We start from the raw sequence: 22,001 nt of genomic DNA, 5'->3' as shown, positions 1-22,001 counted from the left end.
GAACTGCTTCTATATGATGTTTGAGAACATCTTTGCGATTTGCAGCAAAATCACACAGGTGACACTTATGTTCCTTCAATTTCAAATGAACTGATTCTATATGATTTTTGAGACTATTTGTGTGATTTGCAACATAATCACACATGTAACACTTAAGTTCCTGCAATTTTGAATGAACAGCATTTATATGTCTTACAAGATCCATTTTCAAACTTGTAGCATAATCACACAGGTGACACCCATGTTTCTTAAACTTTAAGTGAACTGATTCTATAGGATTTTTGAGATTATTTTTATGATTTGCAACATAATCACACCTGTGACATTTATGTTCCTTCAAATTGAAATAAAAAATATCAAAATCTCCTATTTTTTTTTAAGAATGTTGAAGTTTTCTTCAAATTTTGAACATTCAATAGTTCTGAGACAAATAAAACCATTATGATGTTAATTCAATTATGATATTGAAATTCTATTGTATAGGTAGGTGAAAAAAAAAAGATTATGGTATATAAAAAATGTTTAATAAGAAAAAATATAAAAATATATATATATATCAGAAAAATAAAACACAAAATCTGAAAGTAAACATTATATAAACTAACCAATTTCAGATGATTTGGAAAGAACATTTTATTCAAATTTTTTGGGATAATCTAATACGACTATTTTTAAATTCCAGCAATTTGCTGATGATTTTATTTAGAAATGGATTTTTCACTTATGTACTTACATACCGCGAACACGACAGTCATGGTTGAAATTATAACTGATTTCTGTTTTGTGTGGCCTCTCTAATACCATTTTGTAGCGCACTCACTAAAATGACAATTACGCTTTTTTAAATTCAAATCGAATTATATTTATTATATTATATTTATTTCTATATGTCTTTCAGAATGAATTTTCGAAGTCATAGCATATGTCATCAAACGAATGACAAATGTGGCCCCAATTAAATGAACTGACTCAATATTTTGTTTGAGATACACTTTCAAATTTGAAGCACTTATGTTACTTCAAATTTGAATGAACTGAATCTAAATGTTTCTTGAGACTTCCTCTCCGATTCGTAGCATAATCACACATGTGACACTTATGTTCCTTCAAATTGAAATGGACTGTATCTATATGTCGTTTGAGACTAGTTTTCACACTTGTAGCATAATCACACATATGACATTTATATTCCTTCAATTTTAAATGAACTGATTCTATATGTCGTTTGAGACTAGTTTTTCGATTTGCAGCATAATCACACAGGTGACATTTATGTTCCTTCAATTTCAAATGAACTGATTCTATATGTCCTTTGAGACTAGCTTTCACACTTGTAGCATAAACACACATATGACATTTATATTCCTTCAATTCCAAATGTACTGATTCTATATGTTGTTTGAGTTGGTCTATCCGATTTGCAGCATAATCACATAGGTGACACTTATGTTTCTTCAAATTTGAATGAACTGAATCTAAATGTCTCTCCATATGCCTTTTCCAATTCGCAGCATAATCACACAGGTGACATTTATGTTTTTTCAAATTCAAATGAACTGATTCTATATGTATCTTGAGATAATCTTTCCGATTTGCAGCATAATCACACAGGTGACACTTATGCTTCCTCAATTCCAAATGAACCAAATCAAAATGTTTCTTGAGATCCATTTTCCGATTTGCAGCATAATCACACAGGTGGCACTTATGTTCTTTAGAATTCGAATGAACTGATTCTATATGATATTTGAGTGTGTTTTTATGATTTACAGCATAATCACACATATGACACTTATGTTTCTTCAATTTAAAATGAACCGATTCTATATGATATTTGAGATTATTTTTCTTAGTTGGAGCATAATCACACAGGTGACATTTATGTTTCTTCAATTTCAAATGAACTGATTCTATATGATTTTTGAGAATGTGTTTCTGATTCACAGCATAATCACACAGGTGACACTTATGTTTCTTCAATTTCAAATGAACTGATTCTATATGATATTTGAGATTAATTTTCTTAATTGAAGCATAATCACACAGGTGACACTTATGTTTCTTCATATTGGAATTGAAAGATTTTTTATTTATTTCTTTTGTTTTCAAAACATCATCATGAAAACCATTGTGCGTGGATGGATGTCTGGATTCATTTTCAATATTTTCCAAGTATACTGTCCTCTCATGAACTCCATTCTCATCGATAAATTGTTCCGATATATCAAAATCTTCTATTTTTTCTACATAATTCTTGATGTTTTCTTTGAATTCTGAATATTCAATAATTCTAAAACAAATAAAACCATTAAGATGTTAATTCAATTATAATGTTGAAATTGACTTAGGTCAATTGCCTTAAATATAGTTACGTCATTTTTATTTAAATACCGTCCGAAATATAGTGTTTCTAAATTTTATGATAATAAGAACTTTGATTGTTAACTGTCCAATAACCAGCTTTAATTGACCATATTCACCGTCGCCATATTGTTGTACGACAATACCAACTACCCAGTGTTCCCAACGAAGAAATATTGGGTTTACTAGAAAAATTCCACAATATAAAGTTTATAAGTGAAGTTTATGTGTACCTTTTCTGGCTGCTACGCCAGATAGGCTTGTTTGGGACAATATTTCGCAAAAATTTCACCTTTTGGGAATAAAAACATTAGTGAAAGTGGTTTTATGAACAAATTAACTGTGGCCGAGTGTATAAATGAAGGCTTCCCTCCATTTTTGGAAATAGTCAGTGGAAGAATAATCTCTATGGCTGATAGTATTTTTGATATTAGTGGTATTTTTCTAGTGAACTCAATATTTCTCCGTTGGGAACACTGGGTAGTTGGTATTGTCGCACTACAATATGACTACGGTGAATATGGTCAATTGATACCATAGTTGAAAAAACTAAATTAATTAGTAACCTTTCCAGAATAAGGGGAAATGACACAAAAATCTACATTAAATAACAACAATGCCTATTTGAACTGGGGTCGTTTTAGTTTGGTAAGCCTTCCGAGAACTGCGACCATGCAGATCTGATAACAATGCCTAAAAATAATCCATACAAGTTATAAAAATGAACAACACTAACGAACTCCAATGATAAAAATAAAAACAAAGGTTTTTTTTTTCACTGAGATGTTCGGTTTCTGTCAAACACATGCACTTGACTGAGTATTTATTGTTGAATTGATTAATTCTATGAGAGTTATGAACTATGACAGCAAGTTCAGATAATCATCACTTCATTTCTAAGATTAATATTGATTGTGAGTATATCTTAATGTGATCATGAATTTCATCCTTTCTATTTGAAGTTATACTTATCATACTCTTGTCTGAACAACATTCCTGTTAATTGAACTCTGCTTTTATAATGATATCAACAAAATCAAAAACTAAAGGTTAGTGTCTAATGTCCTATTAATTTTTTTTTTTGTCATGATGAAGTCTCGTCTATCCCCTGTACTAATTGAGAACACAGGCTCTTAGCAAAATTCAAAATTAATCATTTATAGTGTATATTTGGCTTGCTTTCTAACTGACTGGTCCTTCAATTGAACTACATCTCCATTATCCAGTAGTACACTATTTTATGAACTCAAGAATAAATGTTCATTTTCAATAATTCAATGAAGAATAAGTTGCGACTACTTCCATTCAAGTTTATTTTAATTACATTCTCCACTTTGAAGAATTTCAACGAAACTCAATTATATCGAGAGCTTCCTATGTTGAAGAAAACATGTTTTTTTCTGAAATATCTACATAATAAGGTACTGTTATGGAATGGTATTATCAACTTATAAAATCAATGAGAATACATTACCAGACTCTATCCTTCGGAAACTACAGCAAATTCATCAAATAGATAATAAATTTTAACTTGATATGATCCAATAATTTTAAAGAAAAGTAGAGTAACTTTATTCATTTATTCCATTCACTTGCACATTATAAAAGTAGCATAAATCCAATATTTCTAAAGTACTATATCAATATTCATTCAAAACATCTCAGGATCTGAAACAAAATGAAAATATTAATAAAATTCAAGTTCAATTTGATAAAATCAACAAAAGATATTCAACTCAAGTATCAGGAACCATTTATATATCATGTAAATAATGTTAAAAGAGTCAAAAGACTGAATATTCAATTTTCATTCAAAATGATAAAAAATAATCATTTATTTTATATTTCCTATGTTAATTTTCATGAAATAGCTTGTGATCTAGTGAATTACATCTAGATACAATCTCAAAAATGTAATATTAGCTGAAATTCCTAATAAAATTGTAAAAAATGGATAGGGATAGGATATCGAATGATAAATCAGGGATTCCAAAGTAATTAATGTCTCAAACATACAAAAATGTATATATTTCATTAGATTATAGTATAATTTAAAAATATGTAGTAGATTTTAGGAGTTATAGATAGAAATCTTTGAATATTAGGCCAAAGAAAGTGAATATTAGAAAAATTTCCAAATTGTATATAGAATATTTGAAAATTTTGTAACTTCGAATCGACCGAATGCAACATATGTGGTACCAAAAGATGCGGAAAAAAATGAAGAAATTAATTAGATCAAGATTGAAGAAGGAAAACTTACCTCAAAAGAGAAAATTGCGAAAGCATCATATTTGGAAAATTTTTTGACATCCAAGGCAATCTTGATTTCAAGAAAAAATTGAAAATCTATATAAAGCCCAGCCGAATGACAGCTAATCAGTCAGTAAAAAACCATTGTTGAGAGCACGTCACCTGACTCAAGAAATTTACCTGAAAGAATTGATAAACGAAAGAATTTATTTACGAAAATTTGCAAGATATAAAAATTGTTAAATACATACCTGAAAATCATTGTGAGAAGAAGTGGAAAATTATTTAATCAATTTCAAGAAGAAATTTCCTTGGATTCAAGCAAGTTGAAGCATTGGAGCAATATTAAATGGAAAATGGATTCAAAACAATGCAACTGAATTAATACGAATTAAGGTTATAATCCATTCGAGGTTAGGAGCATAGAAGACGATACAATACCATAACATAGAACACTGATGAGGTCGATGAAGTTTTAAATACGTAAATATAAGATTAGATTAATATAAATTTAGTTATTAGATAAGAATTTCTTTATAGTTAGTGAATTTTGAAAATATTAATTAAATTAAAAAAAATATATAATTGAATTTGAATGAACCCTCCTGAGATATATAGTCGGCGCAAAATTATAAAAGATATAGTATCAAATTTAGTTATTGGATCGAATCAATTTAAATCAAATCAACAACAACATAATAACAGCTTGAATATATATACGATCCATAACAGTACTTACTCATCTATTCCACTTGCCTCCTCTTTCATTTTGGATCAGTATATATGATAATAGTCCTTGAATTCACGTCGATTCCAAAGAAATCCTAAAACATTAATTTGAAACGTTTAAAAAAGATAGTGAAATAAAAACTTGAACAAATTAGTATACAGAATCTCAGCAAAACATAACCAAACTAACTATATATTACTTTGACATAACTTCGATGGACAAAATTAATATGCATAGAATACAATTGTTATGAACTTCTTCTTCAAGCAAAACATAACCACAGAAGACTAAATTTTTTCCACAGATGCCCATTTACTGCGTTCGGAAAATCCACTCCGTTCACACCTGGTTTGGTTCTGTTACGTCACTGGTTCTAAGATGTCTAAAAACCTGGTGAATGCACTGATTAGAATTTGTTTTGCCAATTTTGAGAATATTAGTTAAGCTTCGTTAAGTCAACTGTAGGTAGCGCTATTAACAAATTATGACTATAGTGACTTAATTAAATATAGTGGCGACAATTCGTTCAAATTGAGCCTGAAAATAACGAATTGGGACACTTAAGAAAACAATTTACTGAACTGAACTGACACGTCAAAATCAAAATTATTGGGCCTGATAATATTTGATTATACCCTGTGTCCATAAAGTATGGAACAAATTCATTTTTAGCTAAACAGACCATTCTAAGAAATAATCCTGAAACATGTTGATTTTTCATTTTAATTTACCGTATTTTGAAATAATAATCTAATATAGAGGGTCATTTACAGGGCCGTAGCTAGAAATGAATTTAAGGTAGGGCAATGAAGGTTACAGGTAGGGCAGAAGTAAAAAATTGTACTCGATGTGATCTGATGAATCAATTTTCATCGTACCTACTTTTGAGTGTATGGTAGTATGTATATATAAAAATATTTATTTCTTCAGTTTATATTATTTCTTTCAACATGTTGTGATTAATATAATGATGATAAAAAACTTCCTCAAAACAGCTGAATCCTTCGATTTGTCATATTATTAAATATGCGAAGGACTTCATTCAGATCAACAGACTGAGTCCTTCTCTTTTCAAAGGCCAGAAATACCATGCCTGCCATTCTTTCGTGACTCATTGACAGCCTCTGAGGTCTATTGATTGCAGTTAAGGTTGAAAAAGTAGATTCACAAACAGCAGTGCTACATCCTATGGTCGCCACAGATGCAAAGAGTTCATATGTATCTTTGAAAGCCTCTCGCTGTCTGTACAAAACTTGCACTATGTCTTCTGTTTTATCCTCACGACGACTCAAATAAGCTTTAACCACTGTAGCCTCTTCATTTGATGGAATTGTTATACCTGAAAAGTTAATTTAAATTGTGAATTGAATATGAATAAACAAGCGTAATATTTTAGAAGCAGCAACATCATTTTGTTAATTGCCTTACACTCACCTAAATTTTTCAAAGGTTCCATTTTGTTCACATCCAACTCATCGAGACTCGCTACAGAATTTAACAGATCATCGTTGTCTGAAAACCTTCTCTGTAATTCAGCAACTAGTATGTCCAATGTTTCGAAATACTCAGATTTAAATGGTTGATCTTCTTCATTTTGTTTCGTTGAGGAACAGGAAGAGTCAAACATCAAGTAGTCATCCATGCGATTAGATCTTCTGACTTGCCTTTTTTGGGTGTGAGTCCTATTTTCAGAATCAATGCTTGTCATAGATTTAGCTTCTTCCAAAATTTGATGATACATTTCATCTGTTCTCAATTTTGTGATTTCATTTTGGACGCAATTTATGATTATTAGGGCGTCTTTCAATCCTGCGCTTCGGGCTTGTAAACTTGCATCTGCAGGCTGAAGCATGGATAGTATTTTTTTGGCCACAACCATAGCCATTCGGAATTCCAAATTAAGCATAATTTTTTTGATGCCGACACTCTTGGCAACGTCGTCACCATTGAATCTGTCATTTTTCATTTTATCTAAAGTTAGCAAAATCTCTGAATAATTATCGTTTACAACTTTTGTAACCGCCAAGTGTCCTGACCAACGTTGTTCGAGTAATCTGCCAATTATTTTTCCACCATACATTGCAGCTATTTTTCCATGATGAAAGAACTCATGTAACATGATGCATTGATCAAAAAATAAACGGATGAAAGTCATTTCAGAGATAGTCCTGATAACTATTAAATGTAAGCGGTGGTTATAACAGTGGACATAAGGAATTTTTCGGCCCAATTGATTCTCTATTCTAGTCGCAACTCCTGAAACTTTTCCGCTCATAACACTTGCTCCATCATAGCATTGGCTTAGCATACGGGAGAGATCAATGCCATTTTTCGTAAGAGTGTTTAAAGTTAATTCGGTAAATGTTGCTGCATCAAGATGTTCAGTTGTTGTAACTGTCAGCAACGACTCATTGACGATTCCATCCTTAACGTAACGTATTGCTATAGCAATATTTTCACGATTATTCTTATCCCTCGTTCCATCTTCCATTAGAGTGAACCAATTCACGTCAGATTCCTTGATATCTTTGACAATGGAGTTCTGTACTACTTGAACCATTGCTTGAATTATTTGGTTTTGAATTTCCGGTGAATGATATGTCGCATTTTGTGGTATATGGCTGAAAGCCTCCTTCAAATTCGGATCTTTCATGCACGTGTATTCAAATAAATTCTGAAATAATCCTTGTTCTTTTTTTTCCTCCAAAACATAATTTCCTCGCAAAGCTAACTCGTTGACAACTAAAAATTGTATAACTTCAACAATTGATTTCATGTAATACCGGTTTTTTTCTAAAACTTCATGATTTATCAAAGTTTCGACACTGCTACCTGTAGATATTCTGCGTAGTTTGTCTTGCCACATCGCCATGGCTTGTGTATGAGGAATTGATTTCTCATGTTTTGGAAACCCAGTTCTTGTATCACTGGCATTTTTCCAGTTTCTGAATCCTGTGGAAGTATAAGAACTTTGTTTGCTTCCATGGGGTAAAAATTGTTGACAAGGATAGCAAAAAGCAGCATCTCTCTCGACCGAATACTGCAACCATTTATATCGCTTAAACCAATCCGCAACAAAGGCCCTATTATTTTCTTTGGGATATATATTTAAAATAATTTGTTTTATCGGTTCTCCGATTCGTGCAATATCCGAAGGAATACCATAGTTAATTCTATTTCTACCAACCTGTTTTGCCAAACTAGTTTCCATAGAACTAGGAGTGGGTTTTGAGCAATGGGGTTCATCGTGATGAATTCCCTCTTCAACTCTTCGTTTTTTGGTAAAGAAAGTCCTTATATCCATCGCTAAATGAGTCAATCAACACTTCACTTCACTTCAATAAACAAACAATTATTTCGCTAAACTCTATTTTGGGTTATATGGGGATCCCCCTACCAAGGGGCGTATATTCCAGTACAGGTCCCATACATACTTCAAATGCCATCTATGTGCGGAATCAAGAAAATAAGCACATGAGGTGCTTCTGAAAATACAGCGTGCTGTATATATACAATGACCACGGTGCACTCTATTGATGTAGTTCGCAATCTCTAACAACTCGTGATTAATTCAGAATTGATTTGCGAGTGATAATTTTTTCCTCACGTCACATAATGAAATTTCCTTTGAATATTATTTAAATTGTTACTATTTTTTAAGGTAGGGCATTGAAAATTAAAGGTAGGGCATTGCCCCATAATGCCCCCCCCTGGCTACGGCCCTGGTCATTTACTTTCGAGTAAAGACATCACCGTCATTTTCTTTAAATGGAACACCCTCATTTTGTTTCAATTTTCGGATTACTCTTGCTGAGCTGATTCCAAAACTGTATCACATGTTGATTCCAATTGGTACAGGGTGGACAAAAATACAATAGTTTTGAGTTAAGTAAAAGAAAACGATAATGCATTGAAAGTATATTTTGAACTTTTGAGGAAATAGTGCATCCCAGATAAGAATAGTAAGTAACAATGGGAAGTTTAGTAATTATGATCAAACAATTGAAGGATAAATATTCACTAGTGAATTGAAAAATTTCTAATTAACTGATGAGTGTCATCTTGTCTTGTTGCTATGAGTTGAATCATAGATTAATATTATCAAGTTGCTTTTGAAATTTATGTGTGATGTGTGGTATATGTTATGAAATAATCATGTTGAATTTTATTATTGTAATGAAATAACAATTGATTTGAATTCCATTAGATGAACTTGTATGGACAAAAAAAAACAGTTGATGGTGTAGAAAAATATTTAATAAAAAAATTGGTTATGTATGTTTCAGATAAAATCTGAACAAGATCTGAAAATAAATAAAATCCCTATATGCATAATAAAATGACTTAAAATTTGATTAAAAAAAATTATTTATTGTCCAAATTTTGCAAATATCATTGGTAACAGAATAAATGTTACATGTATAGATACTTGGTGGTCATTCTGTGTAGTCCTAAAAATTGCATAATTACACAGGTGTCACTTATTCTTCTTTGATTTTGAATGAACTGGATGTATATGTTGCTTGAAATTCCTTTTCAAATTTGTTGCATAATCGCATAGTTAACACTTATGTTTCATACAAATTTGAATGAACAAAGTCTATATGCTTTTTAAGATCCGTTTTTCTATTTGCAGCATAATTACACATATGACATTTATGTTCCTTCAATTTCACATGAACTGATTCTATATGTCGTTTGAGATTAGTTTTTTGAGTTGCAGTTCCTTTGATTTTAGATGAACTGTTTCTATATGTTGTTTGATTAAATCCTTATAATTTGTTGCATAATCACACAGGTGACACTTATGTCCCTTCAAATTTAAGTGAATAGCATCTATATGCTTTTTAAGACCCGTTCTCAGATTTGCGGCAAAATCACACAGGTGGCACTTATGTCTCTTCAATTTCAAATGAATAGCATCTATATGTTTTTTAAGATTTGTTTTCAAACTTGTAGCATAATCACATATGTGACACTTATGCTCTTTCAATTTTAAATGAACTGATTCTATATGTCGTTTGAGACTAGTTTTTCGATTTGCAGCATAATCACACAGGTGACATTTATGCTCCTTCAATTTCAAATGAACTGATTCTATATGTCCTTTGAGAGTAGCTTTCACACTTGTAGCATAAACACACATATGACATTTATATTCCTTCAATTCCAAATGTACTGATTCTATATGTTGTTTGAGTTGGTCTATCCGATTTGCAGCATAATCACATAGGTGACACTTATGTTTCTTCAAATTTGAGTGAACTGAATCTAAATGTCTCTCAATATGCCTTTTCCAATTCGCAGCATAATCACACAGGTGACATTTATGTTTTTTCAAATTCAAATGAACTGATTCTATATGTATCTTGAGATAATCTTTCCGATTTGCAGCATAATCACACAGGTGACACTTATGCTTCCTCAATTCCAAATGAACCAAATCAAAATGTTTCTTGAGATCCATTTTCCGATTTGCAGCATAATCACACAGGTGGCACTTATGTTCTTTAGAATTCGAATGAACTGATTCTATATGATATTTGAGTGTGTTTTTATGATTTACAGCATAATCACACATATGACACTTATGTTTCTTCAATTTAAAATGAACCGATTCTATATGATATTTGAGATTATTTTTCTTAGTTGGAGCATAATCACACAGGTGACATTTATGTTTCTTCAATTTCAAATGAACTGAGTCTATATGATCATTGAGAATGTGTTTCTGATTCACAGCATAATCACACAGGTGACACTTATGTTTCTTCAATTTCAAATGAACTGATTCTATATGATATTTGAGATTAATTTTCTTAATTGAAGCATAATCACACAGGTGACACTTATGTTTCTTCATATTGGAATTGAAAGATTTTTTATTTATTTCTTTTGTTTTCAAAACATCATCATGAAAACCATTGTGCGTGGATGGATGTCTGGATTCATTTTCAATATTTTCCAAGTATACTGTCCTCTCATGAACTCCATTCTCATCGATAAATTGTTCCGATATATCAAAATCTTCTATTTTTTCTACATAATTCTTGATGTTTTCTTTGAATTCTGAATATTCAATAATTCTAAAACAAATAAAAGCATTAAGATGTTAATTCAATTATAATGTTGAAATTGACTTAGGTCAATTGCCTTAAATATAGTTACGTCATTTTTATTTAAATACCGTCCGAAATATAGTGTTTCTAAATTTTATGATAATAAGAACTTTGATTGTTAACTGTCCAATAACCAGCTTTAATTGACCATATTCACCGTCGCCATATTGTTGTGCGACAATACCAACTACCTAGTGTTCCCAACGAAGAAATATTAAGTTTACTAGAAAAATTCCACAATATTAAAGTTTATAAGTGAAGTTTATGTGTACCTTTTCTGGCTGCTACGCCAGATAGGCTTGTTTGGGACAATATTTCGCAAAAATTTCACCTTTTGGAAATAAAAACATTAGTGAAAGTGGTTTTATGAACAAATTAACTGTGGCCGAGTGTATAAATGAAGGCTTCGCTCCATTTTTGGAAATAGTCAGTGGAAGAATAATCTCTATGGCTGATAGTATTTTTGATATTAGTGGTATTTTTCTAGTGAACTCAATATTTCTCCGTTGGGAACACTGGGTAGTTGGTATTGTCGCACTACAATATGGCTACGGTCAATTGATACCATAGTTGAAAAAACTAAATTAATTAGTAACCTTTCCAGAATAAGGGGAAATGACACAAAAATCTACATTAAATAACAACAATGCCTATTTGAACTGGGGTCGTTTTGGTTTTGTAAGCCTTCCGGGAACTGCGACCATGCAGATCTAACAACAATGCCTAAAAATAATCCATACAAGTTATAAAAATGAACAACACTAACGAACTCCAATGATAAAAATAAAAACAAAGGTTTTTTTTTTTTCACTGAGATGTTCGGTTTCTGTCAAACACATGCACTTGACTGAGTATTTATTGTTGAATTGATTAATTCTATGAGAGTTATGAACTATGACAGCAAGTTCAGATAATCATCACTTCATTTCTAAGATTAATATTGATTGTGAGTATATCTTAATGTGATCATGAATTTCATCCTTTCTATTTGAAGTTATACTTATCATACTCTTGTCTGAACAACATTCCTGTTAATTGAACTCTGCTTTTATAATGATATCAACAAAATCAAAAACTAAAGGTTAGTGTCTAATGTCCTATTGATTTTTTTTGTCATGATGAATTATCGTCTATCCCCTGTACTAATTGAGAACACAGGCTCTTAACAAAATTCAAAATTAAGCATTTATAGTGTATATTTGGCTTGTTTTTTGACTGACTGGTCCTTCAATTGAACTACATCTCCACTATCCAGTAGTACACTATTTTATGAACTCAAGAATAAATGTTCATTTTCAATAATTCAATGAAGAATAAGTTGCGACTACTTCCATTCAAGTTTATTTTAATTACATTCTCCACTTTGAAGAATTTCAACGAAACTCAATTACATCGAGAGCTTCCTATGTTGAAGAAAACATGTTTTTTTCTGAAATATCTACATAATAAGGTACTTACTCATCTATTCCACTTGCCTCCTCTTTCATTTTGGATCAGTATATATGATAATAGTCCTTGAATTTACGTCGATTCCAAAGAAATCCTAAAACATTAATTTGAAACGTTTAAAAAAGATAGTGAAATAAAAACTTGAACAAATGAGTATACAGAATCTCAGCAAAACATAACCAAACTAGGGATGGGCAATTAATATCGATATATCGATATTTTTTCAGAAAATTTTCGCTAAATATCGTCGATATTTTCAATTTCAATACTATCGATTGTCGATATTTTCAACCGATATATTATCGATATATTTATATAAATTTCAGAGTATCAAAATCGATATTTTTTAATATTTCGCATTACGATTTCGACCTCACGAAACATATAATACACTAGTTCCATTAGTCGAAAATCCCGATTTAGCGGAATATAAAATAAATATCGAATATTTTCGATATATATGGCAGTTTTGAAATTCTACTCATCGAAAATAAAAAGTTGTCTCGATCTTGCTGAAAGCTCAAGAAAAAAAAGACATAATAAAATTGTAATAAAATTCAACGGCCGTTGTTAAATACCTTTCTTTCTGTACATAAACGTCCTGAACCATTTATTGGTTATTGCTGGAATTCCCAAGATCCCTTTTACCTACCCCATATCAACCCATACAATAAGAAGCATTTTCAGTTTTGAAATTCTACATATTGAAAATATGCAAAACTACTAAATATGATGTTTTCAACTGAATCTGGTCACGATGAATATGGATTTTCGTCTAATGAAACTAGAGCATAATATGTTTCGTGTGGTCAAAATCATAATGAAATATATTAAAAAATATCGAATTTGACACTTTCAAATAAATATCGACTATTTTCGATATGCAGAATTTCAGAACTGAAGTACCTACTTCATTTTGAAAATATTCTATAAAAATGGAAGCCAACTACTAAATGTGTTTTCAACTGAATCTGGTCACGATGAATCATAATGCGACATATTGAAAATATCGAATTTGAAACTCTGAAATAAGTAAATATCGAAATGTAGAATCGCAAAACTGAAATTCTGCATATCGAAAATATTCCATGAAATGGGAGCAAATACTAAAAATCCGAATTTTCGACTAATGGAAGTAGATCAAAATATGTTTCGTGTGGTCGAAATCATAATGCGAAATATTGAAAACTACTAAATATGTCATCTTCAACTGAATCTCGTCATCTGAATCTCATTATTCTTCTCTATGAAAAAGAAAAACTTTATTGAATTCAACAAAATTTTCCCACACCAAAATATACAGCGATATATATCGATAAATATCGATATATCGATTTTTTTTCTCTAACATATTTCGATACATTTCGATAGTGTCAGAAAATATCGATACAATAGATATCGATATTAAAAAATAATTTGACAAGAAAACACATTACAACTATGATGAGATTACGATCAGGACATTGTTTGACACCAGAACATTTATATACGATCAAAATCAATTCCTCACCCAATTGTGAATGCGGTAAAGTTGGATCTTGGATCGTTGGTGCATGTATTTTTTGAATGTAACCGGAATGTACACAATATTAATACACTATACACAAAACTCGAAAAGTTCGAGATTCAAAGGCCCATTAATATTTATGAAGTAATCTTTACAGATAGCATTGATATAGTTCAAATATTGAATGAATTTTTGGAATGTTCAGATATTAAAATATAAGCAATATTTGTAAAATAGGTAAAATAGAAATTTAAAATGGATTCAACAGATTGATGAAAGATATAGAAGAATCTTGTTTATACAGTAGATACCTACTAACATTGGATGTTTGATCCCTCATATGAAAATAACCCAACCCTATCCTTTATTCTCTCTGGGTTTTTTAGGGTGGGAAAGTCAGAGAAAATAAGAAGTCAATCAAACACAGAGTAAGCTACCAATCTGGGTACATGCTAAATGCGAACCCATTAAATCACCAATAAGTGATTTGAGAAGAAGAAGAAGAAGAAGAAATCGATAGTTTTCTGTCCCTTGCCCATCCCTAAACCAAACTAACTATATATTACTTTGACATAACTTCGATGGACAAAATTAATATGCATAGAATACAATTGTTATGAACTTCTTCTTCAAGCAAAACATAACCACAGAAGACTAAATTTTTTCCACAGATGCCAATTTACTGCGTTCGGAAAATCCACTCCGTTCACACCTGGTTTGGTTATGTTACGTCATTGGTTCTAAGATGTCTAAAAACCTGGTGAATGCACTGATTAGAATTTGTTTTGCCAATTTTGAGAATATTAGTTAAGCTTCGTTAAGTCAAATGTAGGTAGCGCTATTAAAAAATTATGACTATAGGCGAATCAAGATAAGCACTACGCCACCTGGTGACAATCAGAGTAACTAGAAATGTTGACATGGTTTGCCTCAGAGGTAGTCAGTCCTTTTCATTCCTCTGAGATTCTAGCATTTTGCTTTGTTTTTGTGTGATATTCAACAAATATTTATATATTCTTTGAATCATTTCAATAGTTCTGAGTCGTTCGAATCGCTATTGTTCAGTTCCTCAGTGTTCTTACTGGGAAAAAAAGGTCAAATATCAAGTTCCATGCTTTCCCTCAAACTGGTAATAAATATCGTGTTTGGATGGAAGGGAAACTGGGGAGTAAAGTGCTGATGGATCGACAAAAAGCTTGGCAACTGAAATTCAAAATCGATAAACCAGAGACAAGAAATATGAAAGTATGTACACTGCATTTTATCGATGATGATTATTTTTATCGAGGTAAGCACTGATAGCACATGAAATTTTAGATTATATTTATGGGGATAATAATAATAATAATAATCGTTTACAGATTCCAGTTCTACACAGAAAGAATGTTTGAAAAAGACTGCTGTGCCTTCCAGAAATCACATTTCAATTATTTTAAAATATAATGTTTGTTTATTTCCAAAGACAAAGGTACAATAAACATTGTTCAACAGGTGCAATAATAACAAGTAGAATACTAAAACAATATTACAAAAATAACAATATTAATAACAACATAGATTCTGCATAAAGTAACATCTATATGTAGGTAAATATACAATATAGCAATAACATTATTATGAATTCCACAAAAAAAAATCATTTTTGAAATAAACAAATGAACCACTAAGGCTAAAAAGCCAGCGCGTGGTTGTAAAGCGTTTCTTTACATAATAAAATTTAACAATTATTTTGATAATGTCTACTGCTTAAATGAGACAATAGGATGACAATTATATTAATACTCTGTGAACAACTTATTAAAATTTTGGGATAAAGTCATTAGTGTGATGTTTTTTTTTATTTTCAGTGATAAGCACTATATGGAATTTTATTCGTATCTATGAGACTATGTATTATTCCTCTATCTGTTTCATGAAGGTACTGTTTTGTATGTTTTCTGAATGATATTACTGATGTTGAGTCATTGATTTTCCTAGGGATATTGTTAAATATTCGTGTGCTAAGATAAGTATATCCTCTCTGCCACTATAAATAAAATAATAAAATAAAAATAGTCGTATAATATGCCGAATATATTTTCAAAATAAATACATTTCATAAGTGAAATACTTTTAATTGAATTCCCATTATTTTTTGGTGATTCATTAGTCAAGCAATAATTTAATTCGATAAATAGGTATCGATATGAGTAGTTTTAAGTAACCTAGTTATATAAATTTATTTTTAAAAACATTTTATGTAAATTGAGTTATCTCTTAATAAATAAATGAAAATGGATATGCGACTTTCTCTAATATTCTTAAAAATATTCAATACATTAGCATTTGTAATATTTTGTTGGGACTGTATAATTGAAGGGTAATGTGAAATGATCAATTCGGATAAGTAAAAAAAACCTCTCAACTAAAGTTTATTAGTCATGCAAATAACATGTAACAATTTTATTATGTGACCAGCATTTAAAACTTCTTCACCTTCATAAACACTTCTAGAAGTGTTTGTGTCTTTAAGATACCCCAAGTATTCTACTAAACTCAGTATTGCCATTTGGACCTAAAAAAGGTACTATTAGAATCCTGTAGTATAATAATGTTGAATGAACTGTTCACATATTATATGCACACGATTGTTATTCGTCATTTTTCGAAGTTTTCCATCCTTGCATAACTTTCAATATCACTAGACTGAACTGAAACAAATGATGATATCTTACCTAAAATGAAAATATTATATACAAAGTAACACACTTGTTCACTAGAGCAGACCGAAAAGTTTTTATATTTATTGTAAAATCAAATTTTAATAACGTAAATACACACACAACTAATACAACAAAACACTCCAATGTCAACATTTATAGTTCTACGTCTGCTCACCTTGGCGCTGCATTCTTATTTTCAGATGCCTATAGTGACTTAATTAAACATAGTGGCGACAATTCGTTCAAATTGAGCCTGAAAATAGCGAATTGGGACACTTAAGAAAACAATTCACTGAACTGAACTGACACGTCAAAATCAAAATTATTGGGCCTGATAATATTTGATTATACCCTGTGTCCGTAAAGTATGGAACAAATTCATTTTTAGCTGAACAGACCATTCTAAGAAATAATCCTGAAACATGTTGATTTTTCATTTTAATTTACCGTATTTTAAAATAATAATCTAATACACAGGGTCATTTACTTTCGAGTAAAGACATCACCGTCATTTTCTTTAAATGGAACACCCTCATTTTGTTTCAATTTTCGGATTACTCTTACTTTATGAAATAATCATGTTGAATTTTATTATTGTAATGAAATAACAATTGATTTGAATTCCATTAGATGAACTTGTATGGACAAAAAAAAAACAGTTGATGGTGTAGAAAAATATTTAATAAAAAAATTGGTTATGTATGTTTCAGATAAAATCTGAACAAGATCTGAAAATAAATAAAATCCCTATATGTATAATAAAATTATTTATTGTCCAAATTCTGCAAATATCATTGGTAACAGAATAAATGTTACATGTATACATAGATACTTGGTGTTCATTCTGTGTAGTCCCAAAAATTGCATAATTACACAGGTGTCACTTATTCTTCTTTGATTTTGAATGAACTGGATGTATATGTTGCTTGAGATTCCTTTTCAAATTTGTTGCATAATCGCATAGTTAACACTTATGTTTCATACAAATTTGAATGAACAAAGTCTATATGCTTTTTAAGATCCGTTTTTCTATTTGCAGCATAATTACACATATGACATTTATGTTCCTTCAATTTCACATGAACTGATTCTATATGTCGTTTGAGGTTAGTTTTCTGAGTTGCAGTATAATCACATACGTGACACTTATGTTCCTTTGATTTTAGATGAACTGTTTCTATATGTTGTTTGATTAAATCCTTATAATTTGTTGCATAATCACACAGGTGACACTTATGTCCCTTCAAATTTAAGTGAATAGCATCTATATGCTTTTTAAGACCCGTTCTCAGATTTGCGGCAAAATCACACAGGTGGCACTTATGTCTCTTCAATTTCAAATGAATAGCATCTATATGTTTTTTAAGATTTGTTTTCAAACTTGTAGCATAATCACATATGTGACACTTATGCTCTTTCAAATTTAGATGAACAAGATTTATATGTTGTTTGATTGAACCTTTATAGTTTGTAGCATAATCACACAGATGACACTTATGTTCCTTAAAATTTAAGTGAATAGCATCTATATGCTGTTTAAGACCCGTTTTCATATTTGCAGTATAATCACACAGGTGACACTTATGTGCCTTCAAATTAAAATGAATAGCATCTACATGCTTTTTCAGATCCGTTTTTCTATTAGCAGCATAATCACACATCTGACATTTATGTTCCTTCAATTGCAAATGAACAAATTCTACATGTTGTTTGAGAGTCTCTTTTCGATGTGATGCATAATCACACAGGTGACACTTATGGTCCCTCAATTTCGAATGCACTGAATCTAAATGTGATTTCAGATTCACTTTCTGATTCGCAACGTAATCACATAGGTGACAATTATATTTCTTCAAATTTAAATGAACTAAAACTAAATGTTTCTTGAGATAATCTTTCCGATTTGCAGCATAATCACACAGGTGACACTTATGTTCCTTCAATTTCAAATGAACAGAATCTAAATGTTTTTTGAGATTCACTTTCTGATTTGCAGCATAATCACATAGGTGACACTTATGTTGCCTGATATTAGAATGGATAGATTCTTTACAAATTTGGGGCAATTCTTTTGTTTTCAAAGAATCATCGTGTTCGGATGGATGTCTTGAATAATTTTCAACATTTTGCAAGTATATTGTCCTCTCATGAACTCCATTCTCATCTATGAATTGTTCAGATATATCAACATCTTCTATTTTTTTCAAATGAGTCTTGAAGTCCTCTCCAATATTTGAACATTTAGTAGTTCTGAAAAAAATAAAATGATTATGTAAAAATATAGTTTTATAAGAAACGAATTTAAATTTTTCAAATTTTGCAGAACCTCTAACCCTCTACAGAAGAATGTTGAATATTCTGATATAACTTTTCATTCAGTTTTCAATAGTAATAGAAATACTTGGATCAATCTGATTACTTCCTTACAAGATAGTAATCATAAGATTTTTCTTTTAAACTGAAATTGAAAGTAATATGAGAAGAAACATTTGGCCCCTGACAAATGGAGTTCTGGATATTGGTGAGAATGGAACATCACACTGTTAGAAATCTAGGTTAAGAGTCAACCTCAGGGAAAGTGCCGTCGTTGAAGGCACAGAATTGCGATATTATCGCATCAGAAACATCAAAAAGAATAAATTTGAATTTAGCAGTAGTAATAGATCAGCATCTTGATTCTTAAATCATAGTTGATTTCAGAAAATTTTATCATAACAAAGATTTTATCAACATTAGTGATATGGAGACTCTTAGTTCACATTTTGATAGTTTCATGAATTAAATTACTACATAATAATGTATACCATTATCAGACAGAAAATTACATAATTATAATTGCATAATAAGCAATTGAAGTAATGGAGAAAAAAAGCAAAAAAAAAATATGGTGGAGTAAGGATGTTGAGTTATTAAGTCAATAGGAAATAGAAAACGACCAGAAAAAAGATAATCAGCTGACTCTATAGCATGGTCTAGATTAAATAACTAATGTAACATAAAGAGAAGAAAATTCAATATTAACGAGTCTATGCTGAAGAGTACCGGGGCTGAAAGCTGTAAAATAATTGATGTTTCAATGTTTTTTATTCCGATTAGGAGTATGAAGTCCTATTCACTAGACCAGCCACCCACCAGATAAACTTACGGAAAAGGTGGAGGTAGTGGACATAGACAATCATTACGTTCTCGAGAAAAGATCTAATAACAAACAATAAAATAAATTATAGGAATTGAAGGAAATATCACACGAGATAAAGAAAATAAACATTTATGGTATAGACAAGAGTATGTCCAAGATAACATTTATTATAGTGGCAACCAGCACATTCTAGGAATCAATTTCGACAGAATTTGACTACATAAGGAGCCTCTTATAAAGAATAGAAAAGCTTCCTTCATAAAATATAAACAATGAGGTACTTACCTATCAATTTCATTTGCCTCCACTTTCATTTTGAAACAATACATCTAGACTTCTCCTTCTATTCACGTCGCTTTTTAAGAAATGAAATCCTAAAACATTATTTTTAAATGATTAATATAATAAGTAGAACGATTGTACGAGAAAAAAGAAAGAGGTTTTAGAACTCATGAAAATTAAACTTAAAAGTTTCAATATCCATTATTTAATAGCAAGAAAAAACGGTACTTACTAATTAGTAGTACTAAACTGTTTTTGATAACAACAGAATTATCTCTAGATACTAGCAGTAGCTGATACCAACATGCGGCGATACTGATAGCGATACCATAGATAATTAGATAAGCGAGACCACAGATAGTTTTTTTCATAGAGAAATGTGTCTATGGTTTTTTTTTCAAAGCCACATACCATAGAGTAATTGCACACAGCCACAGACTTAATATTAGTAGCATAGAAGCATAGCATAGAACACTATTCTGTATTAGTGTTCTGTGATCAATACCAGGATATTTAGTTATCGATATCATGAAATTAACGATACCGAATGGAGGTAGAATTGAGCGGATTTGAAGAAGTAATATATTCTGTGAATATATTATATAGGTATGTCTGTATGCCAGTATGCCACCCTTCGTAATTTCGAAAATTTGGAATACGAAAATGATGAAAATAATATTTACAGTTTATTTCTATGATAAAACCACAGAAACTTTTAGTGATATTTCACAACCAGAAATAAAGCTGCGACTGGGCGTTCAAGGTCTACTTCGATGTCAATGATTACTGAATTGCCTATATATGTGCTTTTTTGTTGGAAAAAGAACAATATTGAAATATCAGAATAAATATTTAGAGATAAATTAATTATAACTGTCGCGACCGATGGCGAGAATTAGTGAAATGCTTCTTCCTTTAATTACCTGATTAATTTTTCGATCTGGCAACGTAGCTAACATTTTGACGTAGCGGATTCGAGGGTCTCAAGGTCATATACCTATTCTACATGATTACCTCCAACCACTCTATGAAGCATTGTTTCATGTGCTCTTTTTTCATCCCATATCGGGGTGTTTGTGAAGTATGTTAAGAAGTCTTTTTCTGAGCAGATAAAAATTGAGATTTGGAAAAATCTTCCTTCTACCGATTCCCTGGGCGTGTACTGATTGCAGTACAAAGTGTAGAGATGGCACACAATAAAAATATTTTTATAATTCTGATGAAAGTCTGAATTATATCAATAGTATCTCTATAATATGATCATATGTAGGTGCGACATTGATAACAAATAAAGCATATACAGTCTATTGGACAGATTATACTGGATTGAAGTGTCGTGAACAGTCAGAAGCCTGTTTCAGTCATGTAAAGTGTCCAATGCCCCACCTAGCAGCTGTCCTGTTATGTCAGTTGTACTGTTCTATTCAAAGTGATAGTTTTTGATGAAGATATTCATGCT

General features: G+C 30.8%; 3 protein-coding genes across 4 annotated transcripts; all 3 read right to left on the bottom strand.

The window, feature by feature from the left end:
* Positions 1-508: 508 nt before the first annotated feature.
* On the bottom strand, positions 509-13,060 carry LOC123672521 (zinc finger protein 711-like). 2 transcript variants are annotated; one of them, XM_045606649.1, is made up of 3 exons: positions 12,922-13,030; positions 5,354-5,438; positions 509-2,290 (listed from the first exon to the last, which is right to left on the bottom strand). In XM_045606649.1, exons 2-3 carry the CDS (start codon positions 5,380-5,382, stop codon positions 1,015-1,017), a joined length of 1,305 nt encoding a protein of 434 aa, XP_045462605.1. In that variant the 5' UTR covers positions 5,383-5,438; positions 12,922-13,030; the 3' UTR covers positions 509-1,014. The 2 variants fall into 2 exon arrangements, with proteins under 2 accessions (XP_045462605.1, XP_045462604.1); XM_045606648.1 differs by lacking the exons at positions 509-2,290; positions 5,354-5,438 and adding an exon at positions 9,584-11,430 and having other exon boundaries at positions 12,922-13,060.
* LOC123672519 (zinc finger MYM-type protein 1-like) lies at positions 6,248-9,066 on the bottom strand. The gene is made up of 2 exons (XM_045606641.1): positions 6,779-9,066; positions 6,248-6,683 (listed from the first exon to the last, which is right to left on the bottom strand). Exons 1-2 carry the CDS (start codon positions 8,646-8,648, stop codon positions 6,331-6,333), a joined length of 2,223 nt encoding a protein of 740 aa, XP_045462597.1. The 5' UTR covers positions 8,649-9,066; the 3' UTR covers positions 6,248-6,330.
* A 4,730-nt stretch (positions 13,061-17,790) lies between the features above and the next one.
* On the bottom strand, positions 17,791-21,403 carry LOC123672523 (zinc finger protein 64-like). Its single transcript, XM_045606651.1, has 3 exons — positions 20,775-21,403; positions 20,546-20,634; positions 17,791-19,371 (listed from the first exon to the last, which is right to left on the bottom strand). Exons 2-3 carry the CDS (start codon positions 20,587-20,589, stop codon positions 18,093-18,095), a joined length of 1,323 nt encoding a protein of 440 aa, XP_045462607.1. The 5' UTR covers positions 20,590-20,634; positions 20,775-21,403; the 3' UTR covers positions 17,791-18,092.
* Between the last annotated feature and the right edge of the window lie 598 nt (positions 21,404-22,001).

The sequence above is a fragment of the Harmonia axyridis genome, chromosome 2 (assembly GCF_914767665.1).
Source record: "Harmonia axyridis chromosome 2, icHarAxyr1.1, whole genome shotgun sequence".
Lineage (NCBI taxonomy): Eukaryota > Metazoa > Arthropoda > Insecta > Coleoptera > Coccinellidae > Harmonia > Harmonia axyridis.
Note: the sequence above shows the minus strand (reverse complement) of the source record. Positions and strands in the feature narration are given on the sequence as shown.